At 41.6% G+C, this 18,917-nt stretch overlaps 1 protein-coding gene and 1 long non-coding RNA gene across 3 annotated transcripts; one reads left to right on the top strand and one right to left on the bottom strand.

The window, feature by feature from the left end:
* The first annotated feature begins 14,259 nt into the window (after nucleotides 1-14,259).
* LOC117862559 (uncharacterized) lies at nucleotides 14,260-18,706 on the top strand. Its single transcript, XR_004642010.2, has 3 exons — nucleotides 14,260-14,487; nucleotides 14,614-15,260; nucleotides 15,595-18,706. It is a non-coding gene; the product is annotated as an uncharacterized lncRNA (long non-coding RNA).
* LOC140223399 (G-type lectin S-receptor-like serine/threonine-protein kinase SD2-5) lies at nucleotides 15,424-18,349 on the bottom strand. 2 transcript variants are annotated; one of them, XM_072295231.1, is made up of 2 exons: nucleotides 18,210-18,349; nucleotides 15,424-18,110 (listed from the first exon to the last, which is right to left on the bottom strand). In XM_072295231.1, exons 1-2 carry the CDS (start codon nucleotides 18,221-18,223, stop codon nucleotides 15,581-15,583), a joined length of 2,544 nt encoding a protein of 847 aa, XP_072151332.1. In that variant the 5' UTR covers nucleotides 18,224-18,349; the 3' UTR covers nucleotides 15,424-15,580. The 2 variants fall into 2 exon arrangements, with proteins under 2 accessions (XP_072151332.1, XP_072151333.1); XM_072295232.1 differs by having other exon boundaries at nucleotides 15,424-18,107; nucleotides 18,210-18,336.
* Nucleotides 18,707-18,917: the final 211 nt, after the last annotated feature.

The raw sequence follows: 18,917 nt of genomic DNA on the forward strand, positions 1-18,917 counted from the left end.
GTTTGTATATCTACCGCTCCCGCGCCGCCGTTTCTACCGCTGCCTTTTTACCGCCGCCGCTCCTTCTGCCAAGTCGCCGCCGCCGGGTAAAATTCCACCACCACACCGCACCTCCCGTCGATTTCCTTCCGTCCACACCTCCGCCCACACCCCACCAGCAACCCTAGCAACTTGTTGCCCAGCTTCTTCGTCGTCACGCCTTGAACCGCCACCGCTTCTGTCCGCCGTCGCCGCGCCTCCCGCTCACGGTGAGCACTACCTTGCGCCGGTTCCCTTCCTTCTTAAGTAGTCGTAGGCAAGTCCTTAGGGTACTAGGATGGTGTAGAAGCAGTCGTTCGAGTAGTTTGCACCGCCGTCGTGTGTAGCCACGACCGGCCGAAGGTGTCGCCGCCCGCCGCCGTGGAGGGAGTGGCTCCGGCCATCTCCCGAGGAGCTGTTGCCGCGCGCGGGTGCGTGAAGGTGTAGAGGTGGTGTCTTGGCCTAGTCCCGCCGCCGGTAGGGCACCGGCCGGCGAGTAGCGCCGCCCCCTGTCGCGCGTGCGCGTTTTGGCGGGAGGAAGAAGAAGCGCCTGGAACTCGGGCCCGCGCGGCAGAGAGAGAGAGAAAGGAGAGGAGGAGAAGGAGGACGGGGCGCGGGCGCCTGTGGGCCGGCGCAGCAGAAGCCCAAGAAGTCGGGGGCGGTCGGTCGTGGATGAAAAAGGCCGAAGGCCCAGAGGTCCAGCAGGCCGGCCTCGCGGAAGAAGAGGGGAAGGAAGGATGGGCCGTGGGCCGGTGTCGGACCAGAGAAAGGAAAAAGAAAAAGAAAACGGCCCGCGAGGCCCGTCAGGGGGAGAAAAGACCGGCGGGTAGAAAGGAATAGGAAAAAGGTGGGTCCGCGCCATGGGGCCCAGCGCGCGTGAGAGAGGGTAGGTTGGAGCCGCGTAAGAAAAGTTTTCTGGGGTGTTTTTCGGGAAAATTAGATTTCCTTTAGAAAGTAATTAGTTTAAATCCGAATTTCACCTTTTAAATCACAGAAACTTCTACGAGTGTCCAAAATTAGTGAAACCAATTTTGTTAGGTTTGTTTTATTTTCCTTTATGCATTAAAATTTTTACACCCTAGAAAAATAATAAAAATTTGGGTATTTATTTAATGCCTTCCTTTTAAGGTAATTAAATAAATACTTAATATTTATAAAATGTATAAAATATGAAATAACATTTTCTTAATCACAAATTATTCTTAACTCATAGGAATTAAGTTTTCAAGTTAAAAAATAATTATAACCTTTTCTAAAAAAAAGAAAAAGCCTTAAGTAAGGTTAAGTAAGAAATAAAATTGTGGGTTAATCTTTTGGGGTTTTTGTATGTTGACTTGCAACTTTATCATGATAAATTGTATAGTCCTTGTTGGCTTGCAACTTTATCATGAAGGAAAGTTGTATAGTCTTTTATTCAAAAATTTGCATTCCTAACCCCTGCATGTATTGTGCTATAGATCCCGAAGCACCAGAAGGAGATTATTTGGAATTTTCAGAAGGATCTTCGGAGTTCGAAGAAGTCTTTGAATTAGTCCCCTGTGAAGCCAACCCGTCAGAGAATACTAACTATTTAAGCGAACAAGGCAAGCCCCGGTGCATTTATACCTATCTATTTTGGAGTCATTATTTCATGTGACCAATTATCGGTTATTTGCTATATGTATGCACTAAGTCTAGAAGTTGCTTGAAACCTATTCTTGTGTATGATCATGCCTTGTTTTAAGGACATCTTTGCCACTTGTTCAAACCTTAGAAGATACCCAAGTCTAGAATTGCTTACTTGCTTACATACTTGGTTTACCAGCCTTAAGGAAAACTTTTGAGTCATACATGTGATATATGGAAAAGTAACTTGGAGATAGAGAAGCGGACAAAAGCTAGAGATGTAGTTCTGTCTGCTAGATTAATTGGTTAAGGCCCGATTCGTTGTCTTAACCTTTGATCAAGTGATAAGCATCTGATCACTTACTGGGTATGGGACCAGTAAAGCCCAGTAGGTTAGTAAACTCTATGATCGGGAATACTTCGTACCCGCGCTTGACGTGCTGGAGATTGGCAGGGGTGTAGCCTGAAACTCACATGGTGATCGGGCCAGACGTGGGGTCCCATGTGGGGGTGCATCCCTGGGTCCGGGTAGTCGTATTCCTAATCATTGATTTTGCTAATCGAGAGGTTGTTATGTACGACCTGGACAGTCGTATAAAGCTGGTGATCAGGGTACTCTCCTGCAGGATGTAAATGGATCCGGATCACCGCAATTCTCGGATATGAATGCACTTGATCACTGTTGAGCATCGTAGTATAAATTCATGCTATATATGTCTATCTGATAATGTTGATGTATGACTTAATATCTATGGTTGCTTTTACTTTCTGCTCATCATTTAGAATGGTTAGGTAATGACTTAACCCAAATAAAAGATAAAACTAAGGCATCACTTGTAGTAAGCTTTTTCGGCAAAAGTTGCATCAGCCAAGTACACCAAAAAGCTATCATATACATCCCAAGAAAACTATTATATTGGTTAGTCGGGTAAGACTTGCTGAGTACCCCGTACTCAGGGTTATCCCTTGTGGCTATCTTTCAGAAGCTCCGCAGGAGTCTGCAAAGGAGGAAACCCCGAAGCCCTAGGGTATTGTTATGAGTCTCACAATACCCTTAAGAAGAAGTTTTTAAATGCTCATCTCCTCCTGAACTGTTTATGTTTAAATCTTAGAACTCTGTCTAACACTGCACTGTTACTTCTATGCCACAAGTAGCGAATAAGTGTGATACTTTTGGTTTGGAACCATACAAATGTGCTGAAGATAAGCTTTTTCATCCTATTACTTGTGGACAAGATGAACTGACTTTGCTATCCTCTTTAAATACTTTGGGTTATATTGAATTTGATATTCTGTGTAATCTAAATTATCTACAAGAGAAACTTAAATTTGATTCTGATTTGTCCAGTTTTAATCATTGTTCGATTCATACAATTGGAAAATATGACAGCAAAGGAGAATATTTGGTGCATAAAGTTTATATTTGCTCTAATTTGAAATATTCTTTTGGGCTACAATACCATGATCAAATAGGAGGTTGCACTAACACTAATAATATCTTGGAAAGTTTTCCTAGTTTTTCCCATATGCAACAGGGTAAGCCCAAAGAAGGGGAGGATTGCTAGTTGTGGCCATGCAGCATAGCCATTGCTCCGTGTTCCAACATTAAAGCAAGCACATTTGAATGCCATTGGAGCAAGTCGAGGATGACTTGCAGCCAAGAAGGGGAGAATGATGAGGACATCACCTGCTTGAATACAACCATATTGACATCTTTTAATTCACAGGTGAAACAATTCTTTATTATGATTGTATTTGATACATTTGATGAATTGATGTTGCACCATGATGTGTGTTCATTATCATTTTCAAAAATATAAACGTGGATCAAAAAGAGTGTTAAACATACATGGAAGGTATGGAGGAACAAAGAAGTTGATTGGGGGCCAAGTCTAAATATTCCCAATGACCTCCACTAGTCCATCACATCACTTTTAGCCCAAGTAAAGAAAGAGATCAAATCCAACAAATTTTGACGCTGGATTCGGACTGCAGTACTGCGCCAAGTTGCGACAACCACCACGACCTCATTCGTACTCCGTTTTGGGCATTCAAGTACTCCTTGTAATTCTTATGAAGTCTATTTTCATATGGATTTAGACTCATATCCACATCATTCCTGAGTCAGTCGCAATGATCAAATAACTACCAAGAGGTTTTTCTGTCAAAGGTGTTGTGTCATCTTATTTTGGCCTGATGAGCCTTTTATCAAGTCGGGTCCAATAAGGATGTGTATTAGGGTTAGAGAACGACACCAGGACCCCCCTAGTCATCCTCCTAGGTATTAGTAAGGATTAGAGACGCCACAAACAGATTGGGTTTTGTTTAGATTAAGTTTAGCTTTTGCTAGTTGCTTGTAAGCGTGTGTGCTGGATCAGCCGCTTGTCTTGTTGTCTTCGAAACCCCATCATTGTTGAGATTGAGTTTGAAACCTTCATCCTCATCTAGTAAATTCAGTACTTGTTATACTTGTTCTTGATAGTTCATTCGATTGCTTGCAGGACGAGTGCCCTAGTGGTCGGGTGATGCGCTCCAAAAGATCGCAGCAACCATTGGAGGTGGTGTATCAGTTGCTAAAGTGCAGCGTCCTTGGAAGGCTGTAGTCAGGCCGTGAACATCATCTCCATCCACCAATCGAGTTATCCCATGCCCTCTCATCAAAAGATCAGGAATCAACCCTAGCGGGTTCCTATCAGCAAGGATCACATCGGGATCAAAGAGGAATAAAAAAAGATCAAGCAGAGATTTGGAAAGTCATTGAAGATCAAACTCATCCCGAAGCAACCAACATGACAGGCCCACATGCATGTGAAAATAGGATTTCAAAGCACCAGAGGAGACTTGGAGACAAATCAAGACGCAAGGGGCCAAAAGGAAGACCCAGGCCAATCGGCCTGGGGGTCTCCTTTGCCCTCTCGCCATCCAATTTTTGCCACGCACTCTCTGGACTATAAATAGCGTGAAAAATCTCATGAGCCATAAATTCAAGATGATGTACTCAACGTGAAGCAGTAGAGATGCAGAAGGAGCTTGAGGGACTCCTCTTCGGAGACTCGAGGGCCATGCAGTTGTCGGAGGTTAGCGTAGGCGGACCTCTGTCGGCGTGATCACCCTACAAGGAAGATCACGCTGGGGTTCTGGAGCTAGGGGTCATCAAGATCAAGGTAGGATCTCGGTGGTGATCTTGTGATGTACAATCATTCATGGTGAAGTAATAGATGTATCTTCTTTGATGATTTTATGCTTTATCGAGTTTACTTGCTTTTCAATCTATGAATCAATGATAGATGCCTAGGGTGTTCTTGTGGTCGTGGTGATCAGATTTGCATTCTTGATCTACCGATGAGTGTGACATGTTCTTATGATCATGCCCTTAACCTGCTTGCGCTGATAGAGGTGATCGTGACAGGATCTTTCTTGTGCAAGGTGGGGGTTTCGGGATCCGAACCAAATGTGTGGATTTAAAGATGCTTTTTACTAAGATAATATATGTGTTGCTTTGCTATCCATGCTCAGAATTACAACATATGTATAGTCTAGGTTGCTCTATCTATTATTTGTCTGTACATGATTAGTAAAATGGATCTGAATCTCTTATAAACACCAAGTTAATACTAACATTGCTAGTTGAAATAGATCTTTTGCTATAAGTTCCACGGATTGATAAACCGTGGGGGAATACTTTGACAGAAGAGCTACAACTGATCCGTTCGCTTGTGATTCACAACTTGGTGTGCTAGCAGCCGTCAACACCCTCGTATTGCAAGCCATCGAATCCTTAACATCAGAACGCTACTGTCGAGAGCCGATGCATCGGCTGAGTATCATCTATGTCTCACAGAAGCGTGATGACGTCATTGAGCCGATAGGTACGCATACGAGGTCTTGCTATCGCAAGCTTATCTATTAAGTTAATGGGTCGAAGTTAATGTCCTCTTATTTGTGTTACCTCTTCTAAGTTCAATACACTTATCATGATATTGATTAGATCTGTTAGCTTAATCATCTTGTAAGTGGTAGGCAAGAGGTCCTTGTTGTTATGTTCTAATATTTTAGGTTAATAGATTGATATCAATGCCCTCTCATTCATGTTACCTTGTTTAAGTCCAATTACACTTATCAAGACATTGACTATATCTGTTAGTCTATCTGATGTGCGCATGGTTAGTAAGGGCTCCCTTTATGGCTTTTGTTTTACATTGCTTCATCTTAGCCCATCGACTCATATAGCCGATGGCACATGCCATTAATGCTTTATTTATTCACACTACAAGATTACATTGAATACCTGTCTGTTGTGGTGTTTATTCCAAGAACACCTACCCATAAGTTCGAAAGGCTTCGTCACTGATCAGCTCAAGAATTTAAGGTTTACCTTATCAATTTTCAGGTCAAATTGACTAGCACGCCTTGCACCACTCGCGAGCTAATTTGGAGCCTGCACTGAAGTTAAGTAGATCTCCCAGGTCCTCTGTGTTGTTCAACGTAGAAGCCTGAAGTCTAGTTTTTGCGTCAACACAACTTTGTTTCCTTGGATTTGGAGCTTATAAGAGGTAAGTTGATGCTAATTCCTTATCTTTTTGAACCTTATTGCATAGGTTTTAGGCTCAAATGGAGTTCCATATACCTCTAGATAGATCTAGATCTCCAAGGTGTGGATTAGCCATTTGGAGCTCCATTTACCTCAAACTTTTGTATAAAGTTAGATTATTTAGGTAGGAGAACAAGATTATATAATAATTTATACTCAACTTTGATGTTTTAGCCTCATTCATGAATGATAAATTTACTAGATAACTATGGAGGAGAGAGAAGAAGATTTGGTTTTTCCTATATGACACATGCATGATGTAATTTTCATTTTTTACAAGATTTTGTGGGACAAAACAAGTTGACATGGATGATGAATAATTGTTTTTCATTTTTTCCAAGATTTATATATTTTCATTTGTTTATTAGAAAATACTACATGTGTAATTATATATTTAGTACTTGTTTGTTTAACATTTATGATATTTTTAATTAAGTTAACATGGATGATATTCTCATTAGGAAATAGTACTTGTGTGTAATTATATGTATATAGTATTTTTATTAGGATAAAACAAGTTGATATGGATGACATTTTCATTTTGTGTAATTTTTTTCTGTTCAGAGAGATGGGTAGGACATGGATGTACCAAGCACGAAGAACAGATGTCTATTCCCGTGGAGAACTTAAATTCATTAAAGCTATGGAGAATAATGCAATGGTCGAGAAGACAATGATGGTGGCTTGTCCATACAAAATCTGCAATAACATGTGAGTATTTAGCGAGATAACTACAATAAGATCACATGCGATGGTTTGAGATTTCGTTGAAGACTACATGATCTGAACATATCATGGTGAGAAAGCACCACCTCAGAATCCGCTCGATAAAATCATGGAAGATGTCGAGTTTGAAAAAATGTTTGATGCTTACGATTCTTTTGATGAGGGTGGAGGTGATGATGATGGTGGTGGCTCCGATGGTGATGATGGTGTTGACGAGGGAGGCGGTGGTGGTGGTGATGACAATGGCGGTTATGATAGTAGTGGCGACGACGAACTTGATGACAATAGTGATTTCCTGATCCAGTTGTTGTGTTACACCAAAGCGGAACTATTGATTGGAAGTGCAAAGGGATTAGCAAACTTTGAGATGGTGAAGAAATTAGCGGAGGAGCATGTGTACGAGCGTTCAAAGGGATGTCCAAAACACTGGACCGTGCTTCGTTTCATACTTGAGCTATTGATTTTAAAGGCTAAGCACAGCTGGTTCGACGGTAGTTTCAATGATCTACTGTGTATCTTGGCTTGGTTGCTTCCAAAACCAAGTGGACGGCTATAGGCTCACAATTATTGACTTCAACAATGTTAGTTAACAAGATGATCCTTAGGTACTTAGGTACTTGCTTAGCAGGTCGTCCAGGTTATGTATGTTATTGATCCTGCAGAAAAGACAAAGCACGTTGTAGTCCCTAAAAAATAAGAAATTTTAGAAGTTGATTGTATCAAAGACATTGAAGAATATAATCAGTACAATGAAATAAATGTCTTCACAGACCTACCCCAAAAGATGATGATTTTAAAAGCAAACATAAAGAAAGATGAAATGCTCTGAGCACGCAAGGACGGATAATCAAGAATTGTTACAGCATAATATATAGCTACTTTGAGTCAATTTATCTCATGTAATATGTAGTTTGAATCAATTAACTCATATAGTTTGAATCAATTATGTCATGTAACTGAATCAATTACCTAACACTTTTGAAGTTGGCATGTTTTTCATTTGAGATTGTTTAATACTCAAAAATGTTATTATAAATTCTCTAGTTTTAAAATCTACAAATTTTAAATTTTTCAAAGGACTTCAGTTATAGATAAGAGCTATACGAAAATTGTAACACTCAACAAGGTCTAAATGTATATGATTATATTTAAATAAATGAGCATATGTGTGAGTACATGTTAATGTGTTTAGTGGATGTATTTTTTGAATATAAACTTTTCATGTCATCTCGGATGAATACAAACTTTATAGTAGAGCTCAATGAGACATTAAACTTTGTAGTTGACAACTTTTCCATTTGAGATCAATTAAGAGCTCAAAAATATATTTTAGAAGAAAAACAAAAATGGAGAAATGATTTCCAGGGATGGGTGTGCTAATGCCACCCTATATATTGTAACTCCCGCGGGGACTTGGCCAAATTTTTGGAGAAACCCGCGGGATGCCGTCAGGCTGCCAAAATTTCCCCCTCCCTCCCCCACTCTGGTGCCGCTCCCCTCCCGCGCGGACTCCGCCGCCACAGTGCCTGCCCGCACCGCCTCCACCACCGAGCCGCAGCGCCGCGCCTCCTACCCTCCCCCACACCACCTTTCCCATAGCGGTTTCTCCCTGCGCCGCCTCTCCACCGCTAGGCCGCAGCACGGGCCGCGCCTCCTCCCCACCTCCCGCGGTGACCCACCACGCCGCCGCCACTGCTAGGGTCAGGCAGCCTCCTCCCCGAGCACCACCTCCTCCCCACCGGGCTGCCTCCTCTCCGACGGTTGGTTTTTCTTTTTCTTTTTTTATTTTATTTCAAGTAAATTCATTGAGGATATAAATGTTATCATATATATCATTTTTTGCTCAATGATATAAATGTTATACGATAGGGATTGTGGTAGAAATTTAAGATTGTTACCTTTCTCCATTTTTATTCCATGCAATTGCAATATGATAATAAATATGTATTGAGTTGCATGCACCAACCAGTTCAACCCAAAAGCTTAAGCTGACAGCGAAAGGTGGGCAATTCACTTATACTCCAACACTCCCCCTCACGTGCAGGCTCCCTTAGGCCGCATATGGAAATTGGAGTGGGTTACAATTATTTTATTTAATCACGCCCGCCAGGATTTGAACTCAAGACCTCTGGCCCTGATACCATATTGAGTTGCATGCACCAACCAGTTCAACCCAAAAATTTAAGCTGATAGGGAAATGTGGGCAATTCACTTATACTCCAACAATATATTTTCATTAGTTATCGCAAGTACATGTGATCTAAACCAGCAATTGTAAATTTCTTCCATTATTTTGGATAATCTTTTATTCTTAGCATTTCGTGAATTATGATGTTTTACGGTGTAATTACTATTGAAGTTGATGTTTGTGGAATAATGTGTCTTATTACAATTTTATTTGGATACTTTGAGCTAACTATGGGGCAAGTGTAAGTTCTTTTCGTCGTGGTGGTGGTGGTCGTAGAGGTGGCCGCCGCTGTGGAGACTACATGTTTGAGGAGCTATTGTCTCGTCATCCATGAATTCACTTCCCTACTAGCATCTTTGACTTACCACAAGGCGATCAAAGCAAAGGATCAGTTCCAAATATAGTAATATTCTTTCCTTCTTGTAATTGATTTTTTACTACACATGAATAATTTCTAAATTTACTTACATACAATGTATCTTATCAATCCTATTAGATGGCTCAAAGATGTTGTTGAGGATATAGGTGGTACTTCTCCTTTAGTGCAAACCGAGGTTGTTGGTGAACCTCATTTTCAAAGTGTACATATCTCTTTTCAAGTACCTGCTCGAAAAACAGATTTCACATCGATGTCACCAGGAGATGCCATCCCGATGGTTTCAATTGCCGCATGGGGTCAAATAGCACCAAATAGGGTAACTTTTGAGAGGACCGTCGTGAAGGTCTGCCTAGAGAAGCTTAAAGATCATGGTTCCTTTATGCCAGACTTGTCATATTTTCAAATAAAGCAGCTCGAGGAGGGATAAAACAGTGTGATTGTCACTCCTGAGAGGCTTTGTCGGCTTAATCAACATGACATGGTATGGAACATTCTTTTAACCTTAGTTATGTTATATCTTTTAACTTTTGTCATGTTATTATCATCTTTTAGGATCTCTTTGGTACAACCAACGTGGCAACGAACTTAGAGATACTACCAACATGGCAATGAACTTTCGTGCGATTCTAACTCAAGTCTTGAATGTGTTGGATTTGACTTACATGGGTGGAAACCCAATATTCACCAAAGATCGGAAGTTCCAGGCTCATCTCACACATTATCTGACCTCTCCATTATTCGAAATTTATGGTAGTTTATGTGACCGGTACATCTAAAGCGAAGGAGAGTGCACTTATCCATGCTCTAACTTTTTTTATGAAGTTCTAGGCTGGACGATTGGAGATCTTAACTATGTTCCATATTTAAGAAAGCGAGCTAGAGTAGTATGAAATATGTAACATGCATGGATGTACCCTACCCTTTTCTTATGGATTTGAACTTGTTCTCTCTAAGACCTTAAGTAATGATGTACGAACTCTTGCACTATTGTCAGAACTGGTTATATTGTATTGTGGCATGGATGTACCCCTACTCTTTCCTTATTGATATAGGAACTGATTATATATATTATATTGCATATACAGTGTTCTTTGAGTGTTGGATCTGAATGGGTTAATTGAGAAACAAATTTTAAAAATTTGGCGCGAAATTGGTATAAAATTTTGGCAACAACGACATTTCCAAGGGCAAGTGAAAATATTTTGCAGGGACGGGTGATGGGGCAGGCCTTTTACCCGCTCATACAAATAGCTATTTGTAGCTGCGAAAGTCAGGAGTGGGTAGCGCGCCCACTCCTAAAATGTTGTTTCAACCACCCCTGGAAATCATTTTTTTATAGTGTAACTCGATCGGGACGCAAAGCTCACCTTGGCGGCCGGGTGAACTAATGGACCAAATTCCCAATTGTTGGTGGCCGGTGTAGCCATCAAAGCCTTCATCCACAACTGCAAAAACCGCAGGATAGTAGAAATGTGTTGGAGTTCAAAACTCTCAAGAAAATAGCTAAAACTGCCGCGAAAATGATCAATGACGTCCCACCGTCATGAAAAGCTCCTTATGAATAGAACACCACAAAAGCATTATTTTCATGGTTGTCGACCGACAGGATCTTGTTTCATAACAACACCAGGGGAAAGTGCATCACAGAAAAATTTCCTAGCTGTCAATAACCCTTAACGAAAGTTAACTTTTTCGAATCCTTGTAGTAAAGGCCACCGGGAAGATACATGCATGCTGCCACAAAAAATACTGCTGATGAGCCAAGGGCAAAATGCTACTTTCATGAGAGTTCATGTCACAAAAAATAGAATGAGCACTAATCATCAAATCGACGTCGAATAGAAATACATGATAGGCGTAACTACACTACAAGAATACCCTTGACTAGTGGAATTCTTTTGCATTATATATCACGCAATATTTGTCACAAACCATGATTTTTTTTAACTCTCAGAAGATGAATAATGCTCATCACTAATTAATCATCTTTAATCATAGTTTGTGAATGAGAAAATCTAACGTGATATTACAAGTTGTGACGAATTGTGTCATCATAAAATATTTATAGCCTTAATTTTTGTTTGGCCCAGCCTATCTTTCCCCATCTTGGGTTGGGCCCTTTTGGCACAATTTATGTTTAGCAGAACTATTTTGGGCCCAATTGTACGTAGGCCAAGTGAATAAATTGTAATCCTTTATATTACATACAAATTATTTTTGGGTGAAGCCCATTTCAATAGGTAGTGCATTTTATTGTCCTATTACACAGATACAAATAAAAATAGATAAACAAGCATATAGTTCGTATTGGTCATTATCAAATACCATCTCCTCAAACCAAATGCTACCATATATTGTTCATCACAAATTACAACTTCCTACACGCAAAGAACAAGCTGAATAAAGCTATAGGCATGATATGAGCATATGCTTGAAACTTTTTGGGTTATAGAATTGAAGCCTGACTGAAGGTTAGCATCAGTATACAACTTTTCCAAACTATGAATCTCATAAAACTTATTTTCAGTGTTGTTTATTATTCTTGTGCCTGCTTCTTCAAATTATCCAACTGTTGCCGTTGATCAACAATTGGTCTTTAGGGTATCCAAGTTTGCTGATAATCAAAAATTTGTTGTCGAAGTTATGCTGCTCCTTATTCCCTAATCTCAAGTTCGTAGCTCTTCTAAGGAAACACGCCTCTTGAGCTCTTCTTGGAGGCTGACTACAGAACCAACTTCATCACCGGACTTTGGTTCCTGCCAATCTGGTATTGGTTAAGCCATGATTGCTTGAACAATTTCAGCCTAGTAATATAAGGATTACATCTCAGACTTGTATCTTGTACTTTCAAATTCTAGCATATCCTTTCAAATTCTAACATATTACTATACCTATCTCTCCTTATCTTGTGTTTCTTTAAAGGTGTTCTCAACTCTTATGATAATCGCAACAAGAAAAAAAGGAAATTGTGCTTATTCGCCTAATGAATGATCGTAACTTACAACATTGTTTCAAGAAAGAACATGTTAAAGTAACACAAATTTCAAGAAAGAACATGTTAAAGTAACACCATTATCATTTTATCATTCTATGTAACTACATCTTTTGCTAAATTGGCACTACATTTTAGCTCGAGGTCATGCCATAGATTAGTATTCTTTCACTAAATCATTAAATTGGATAGGAAATTAACAAAATGTACCACGACAAGATTAATCAACCAAACTCAGGTGCTCTCAGGAAGCAAGAAATAAGTGATGGTGAGAGCAGTGAGAAAACAAAGATTTCTTACTTGTTGCACAGAAACAGTATGAAGTGGCTCATATTTTGGAGGAGCAACAAGTGCTTGTCCAATCTATCTTCTTCATCCTTGTGCAAGCATGCCGGCAGTTGGCTCTTCCACCACAGCTGTGGACCAAGCCTTGCCGCCCATTGTGCTTGACGCCTCCAGCCCTCCGCTGAGGTCGCCATCCACCCAGCATGCTTGACCTCGTCACAAAGGTCATTATAACTAGTTGAGACGGGCATGATTTTGCGGGGAAAACATGGCAGGATGTGGGCGTGATAGCTGATTTGGGATTAGACCTGAGAATTTTAAGCCCAGCCTAGCCCACGGGTTGATGGGTTTTGGCCCGCCCACGCTTACTGTCGGGCTAGGTATGGTCAGCAAAAATCAAACCCGAAAAAAATTGGACCGGCCCGAGCCACCCCCAACCCCCAAACAATTAATTTATTTTATTTTTTATAAAAAAGAATGGGCAGCCTGATCTAGCTGGCCCGACAATGCCCATGGATGGTCGTAGGCACAAATTTTCAACCCGAAATGAACCGGATCTTTTTTCGACCCGCCCGCAAAATGCTGTGGTCTATTTGGGATGGAGCTGCCATCTTGAAATGATTTGGGGGAGGAGGGGCTAGTGCTATTATGGGACTTTGGCACATGATGTTTGTCAACAAAGACATATGTGCCCCCTAATTTAATAAAACTCTGTCACCTATAAGATGCCCTGTATGGCGATTTGTTGATGAATTTTCTCAGCCTCTTACATGACTGACCTAGCTTGGGCCAGTTTGCTACCTAGTTTAAGGCTGTTTAACACGTTTAAATGTTTGTCATACTTGGTTCTAAGCCTGAATATCACATTTTTCCACACAAACAATGCATTAAACATGTGCCACAATTTAGCATGCCGGATATTGGGGTTTTTTAATTATGTGTGGTGCATAAGAGTCCAGCTGTTAAAAAAAGAATCTCAGGAAATATAATTTTTTAAAGGATCTCCATGCAAGAAAGCTGGTAGAGAAACAATATAATGTTTACCAGCAAACATACTTCTTTAAGAAATAATTCAGTTTACTAGGCTATACCTGTTTTTGGATCTCTGGATTATAAGGTGGCGGAGAGTTGATTGTGTGTATACTCTCAGAATAGTAAGGTAGAATCTAGATGGTTGGATTTTATAATTTGTATCAAGTTTCTAGAAAAAAGAAATTGATATCTATAGTATCTAATAATGCACTATCAAGATATATATATTTTAGAGTGTATATTTGTGCATTTTTTTACTTGGTCAAAGCTGAATAAATTTAACTTAAGATAAAGATAAAAAGATTTATAATTTTAAACAGCAGGAGTTGTGTGATATCTAACAATCATTTTATTATGTGTAGTTAGTAGTTACTCTCTTTGTTTCAAAACGTAGCAAAATTTATATATTTAGAAACTCAAAACGACCTGGGAGAGTACTAACTAAGTTCTGTCCCTGTATATTAGGATATCGAATGGTATTGACCGAGGATGGCATCTTATGGAATAACCGAGGATGCAATCGAGACAAGCCGCAGACACCGGCGGCCAACAAGAACCCCGGCACCCCGCCGACCCACCCCCCGAATCGACCATGCCACCACGTCCCGGTGACCCTTGCGGCTGCAGGGTTGGTCCGCCGAACAACGCTCCCTCCGGCCTAGAGCACTCCGGTCAGCTACTCTGTTTCTCTTCCACCTATGGGTGACGCACCACGCCGTGCCAGCCACGCACCGCCGCCCGGAAGATGTTCGACGAAATGCTTGTTAGTCCTCATTGGAGTTGTTTGAACTTTTCAGGTTGCAGGTTGAGCGGGCGTTTGCTTTCCATTGTGGTGGGTGACTAAGCAAGCAATGCGAGGATGAGCTTTGAAACTGCCAAGTTGAATTCACAGGCTAGCGTGGTTGTTGGGCTTAGCTTCGCGTGTTGTGTTGAACCCCAACAGACCTCTGCGCCAATTGCTGGTGGTGCCCAAATTTCTATGATTGCTGGCTCCTTGAATTATCACCGAGGTGTCAATCTCGTCTGCTAGTATTTGTTATAGCTATGAAGATTCAGCATTCTGGCATTTCTGTGGACGATTAAGTGGTCCCAACCTGATGACCACCTAAACGCACAAATGATGGTTATAAAGCACCTTGCTCTGAGGAAGTGACTTCATTCACCAATTAGATGATCATCTCAGAGGAAGCTGGATAGTCCAATAGGCCAATGGGGTGCTTTGCCAGTGCTGCATTTGCGTGCTTGCTAACAGAAACTAATAAAATCAAGTGCGCCATACATGCTAAAATGTCATTGCCAGTTTGCCACTACCACTGGGGGCTAATAGAATTTGTTTTACGGTTATGCTAAAGATTGTGCTTATGGAAGAAATCTGGACCTCAAGTTAGACGAGGCAACTTCTTCCCTAGAGAAGATTTATTGGATACAGTAATATACTGCTCATGTAAGTACAGTTCTACACTTTTACCATGGTAGCTACAATGCATATTTGCATTACTATTTTTCACCGATTACTTATTATGCAAGTTCAAATTTATATGTGAATTTCTGAAATTATTGAAAATGGAACGTGCAATGCCTTTGTTTTCCAGTTGTAGAGTTATAGCTTCACTGGAAAATGTAACATATATCTTGCATGAAAGTTATTCTTCTGATGCCATCTAAAACATACATCCAAATTATAAATAAGATAAGGTAAAAAAGCAATTACAAAGCCCAAGTGTATAATATGGATTTTTTTTTTCTGCTCATTACCGACACATTTCATCTTGGACCAGATAAGACTGATGCTGGTGGTGGAGCTGAATATATTGAATTCTTACCTTCACTAGACAACACTGGATCTGCACTGAAGAAACTGTAATCTATGCAAGCTTCTACAGTCATTGTACCTTCTAGTACCTTGACCACTGTTGACATCAAAGGCCTTCGACTGCTATCATTTTGCAAGCACCACATTGCAAGCTTCATCATTTGAATAACTTCCTCCTGGTGTACAACCATGTCATCACTTTGCTTGTCAATCATATCAATCAGCTGGCTGTTTTGAGCCTTTTCTTGTAACAACTTGATCAGCTGGATGCTTTCCTCAGGCTGAGAATTATCAATATTTTTTCTTCCACATATCACTTCCATTACAACGACCCCAAAGCTGTAGATATCAACTTTTTCAGTGATTTGCGATGTTAACCATTCAGGTGCCAGATACCCAGGTGTGCCTCTCATCACAGTCATTACCTTGCTTTGATCCCTATCTATTAGCTTGGATAGTCCAAAATCAGCCAATTTGGCATTGAAGTTCTCGTCTAAGAGAATGTTTTGTGGTTTGATGTCCAAATGAGCAATTTTCCGCCGGCACTCCTCATGAAGATAGCATAGCCCCTTGGCAATATCCAGAATGATCCTACATCTGGTACCCCAATCAAGAGGTGCATTATTATGGCGATAATAGATCCACCGATCAAGGGAACCTCTAGGCATATATTCATATACTAGAAGTCTATGTGATTTCTCTGCACAGAATCCTACCAGTCTGACAAGGTTAATGTGCTCAATGCTACCAATAGTCTCAACCTCTGCCAAGAATTCTTTCTTCCCTTGTCTAGCGCTTTCCAAGCGTTTTACTGCAATCCTCTCCTCATCTAATTTTCCTTCAAAAACTGATCCAAATCCACCTTCTCCGAGCTTTTTACTGAAGTCTTCAGTGTATTCTCTCAACTTTTCATAAGAAAACCTCATTGGCATGCCCGGTAATTGATCAAAATCAAATTCTTCTTCTATCTCTTGATACTTCGCCCTCCTTCGTACATATAGAGTCACAGCAATGACAATCAATACAATAGCAATAATACTTGCAATTGTAGCGCCTATAATAACCTTCTTTGCGTTTGCAGCAGATGCAGAAGGGGAGGGGCTAAGCTGCACCTTGAGGTAAGCAGAGGAGTTGTAATGAACAATCTGAGGTTGTATTGATTGCATGGAGAAGACCTTCGTCACCCACTGGCAGTCGCCATCAGACTCGTTATGGCCATGCCTGAACATCACGGCTTTGCAGGAACAGTTTTCCAGGCATGCTTGCTTACAGGCATCTCTGTTTCTTGCATTTACAATGGTGTGGCTTGTATCAAAGTATGAAACATCAGTTAGGGTCAAGAGCTCATGGTGTTGCATTTCTTGACAGGAGATTGGTGTCAACGGCGCGCAACCAACATTTGGCTTCCATCCATCGATAAGCTTGAAGTAGCTTGAAGTAGAGTTACTCTGAAAAGGACAGCTGCATTGCGCTCCTGTGCATACCCCGTACTCCCCACAGAAAGTTGGGAAAGCACAGTTGTAATTGTCAGGAAATATCTTGATGATATCATCCACCACAGCCCACTTTGTTTCAGTGTCAGACCATTCGTACAGCCTCAGGTGTCCGTCAGATTCAAATCTCATGTACTGGGTAGACTTGGCTGGTGGCAATCTGATGCCTGAATCTGAATTTGGCTGCATGGACTCTACAAAGATGCTGAGGCTGCCATTCATAAAGGTAATCTGTGTTGGATGGTTTCCTGTCTTGTTTCTAACCAATTGTGAAAAGTAGGGCTGTGGTGGTGTGGATTCAACATAGGCATACAATCCATTGGGTTCAACAGTCATGTACAGCTGATTCTGAGTCCAGTTTGTTGCAGATGTATTTGCAGTGAGCCTCACGCCTTCCCGCAGTGACTGCCCAGGGACCAATGCATCAGTCGGATGATCAAACGACTGCCACACTGTTGCATTCTTCCGATCAGACAGCACCAGGTTGCCAAGCTCTGTGATCGCCATGCCAGCAATTGACCTGCCTGCAGTGCCGCTCGACCAGACAAGACTGCCATCAGCATCACGGAGGATCAGGTTGCCATCCCCGGTAAGCTCGACAGTGGCATTCTGCTTCACAGGGTGGAGTCGGTTGGCGGACCAAACCACCTGAGGAAGACCATTGGTTGGCATGGTGATCTTGCCACCGCTGTTGGTGTAGAGGATGAAAACGGCAAAGAGGAAAGTGCCGGAATCGCAGGGTGCAGTGGCGCAGAAGAACCCTGCGGCGAAGGACGGGCCGTAGAATGTTTTCGGTGACCGGAGGACAATGGCCCGCACTACTGAGCCGTCGTTATAGGTGACGCTGTGCTCGAGGGAGGTGTTGTTGTTGGTCCACAGGGTGGATAGGTTAGCCGTCGGGTAGTCGAAAGGCTGCCCGGTGATCAACGGAGTTGCAGTTGCAAGCAGGAGGAAGAGGAGGAGATTGGAAGGAGCCATGGCACAGCTGCTATAATTGAAAGGAAAATGGAGGAAGGTAAGAGTGAGTTGTTATCTTGACGTGATGCCAGAAGAAGCTGGGGGCTGGGTGTTGCAGAGATGAGCTTACAGCGAAGAACTCATCTGACCACGGGCACCATGGGGCGGCTGTGACCGCCGGAATCGCCGCTGGCAAGTGCCTGGGCCGGCCGCTGGGGCTAGCAGTCAACCAGTCTCCGTCTTCCTCTGCCTCTTCTCCGAATCAAAAAGCTGAGCGACATTGCACGCCCACGCGGTGTTTTGGTAGCTGGATTGGTTTGACTAGTTCAAAAAGACAACACTGGCTGGCTGTGCAGGCCGAAGACTTTGGTGGTGTGGCTGCACGTGGAGTCAAAGTTGTCAACCAACTCGTTCCTTGATGGTTTCTTGGTGATCGCTGAGATGCTGACCCATTGTTTTCTGTACGGTGTATATAGTTTTTGGCGTTCCGCTCGCTGTTTTGGACATATTTTAGGCCATTAGCACATTACTGTAACACTAGTCCAAGTTGTGCATCTGCATGTATACATCAAGACAAGTGTTACAAGTTGATAAAAAAATTGATTGTGCATTTTTAAATTTTAAAAATGTGAAAATACTATACAACTCAGTTGGAACTATGAGAAATCTGACGGATTGCATCCTTGTATGAAGGACTATATAGTTCATTGAATTCTTTTTACGGGACAATTCGAGTTATGCCCAAGTTTTACATGTTTCTTAGATAATGGAATAGAAACATTCCAGGCATAGTTTTACTTGTATTTTATGGAGAGTGCTTCAACAATCTAAAGCATGA

This window comes from Setaria viridis, chromosome 7, assembly GCF_005286985.2.
Source record: "Setaria viridis chromosome 7, Setaria_viridis_v4.0, whole genome shotgun sequence".
NCBI classification, from domain to species: domain Eukaryota; kingdom Viridiplantae; phylum Streptophyta; class Magnoliopsida; order Poales; family Poaceae; genus Setaria; species Setaria viridis.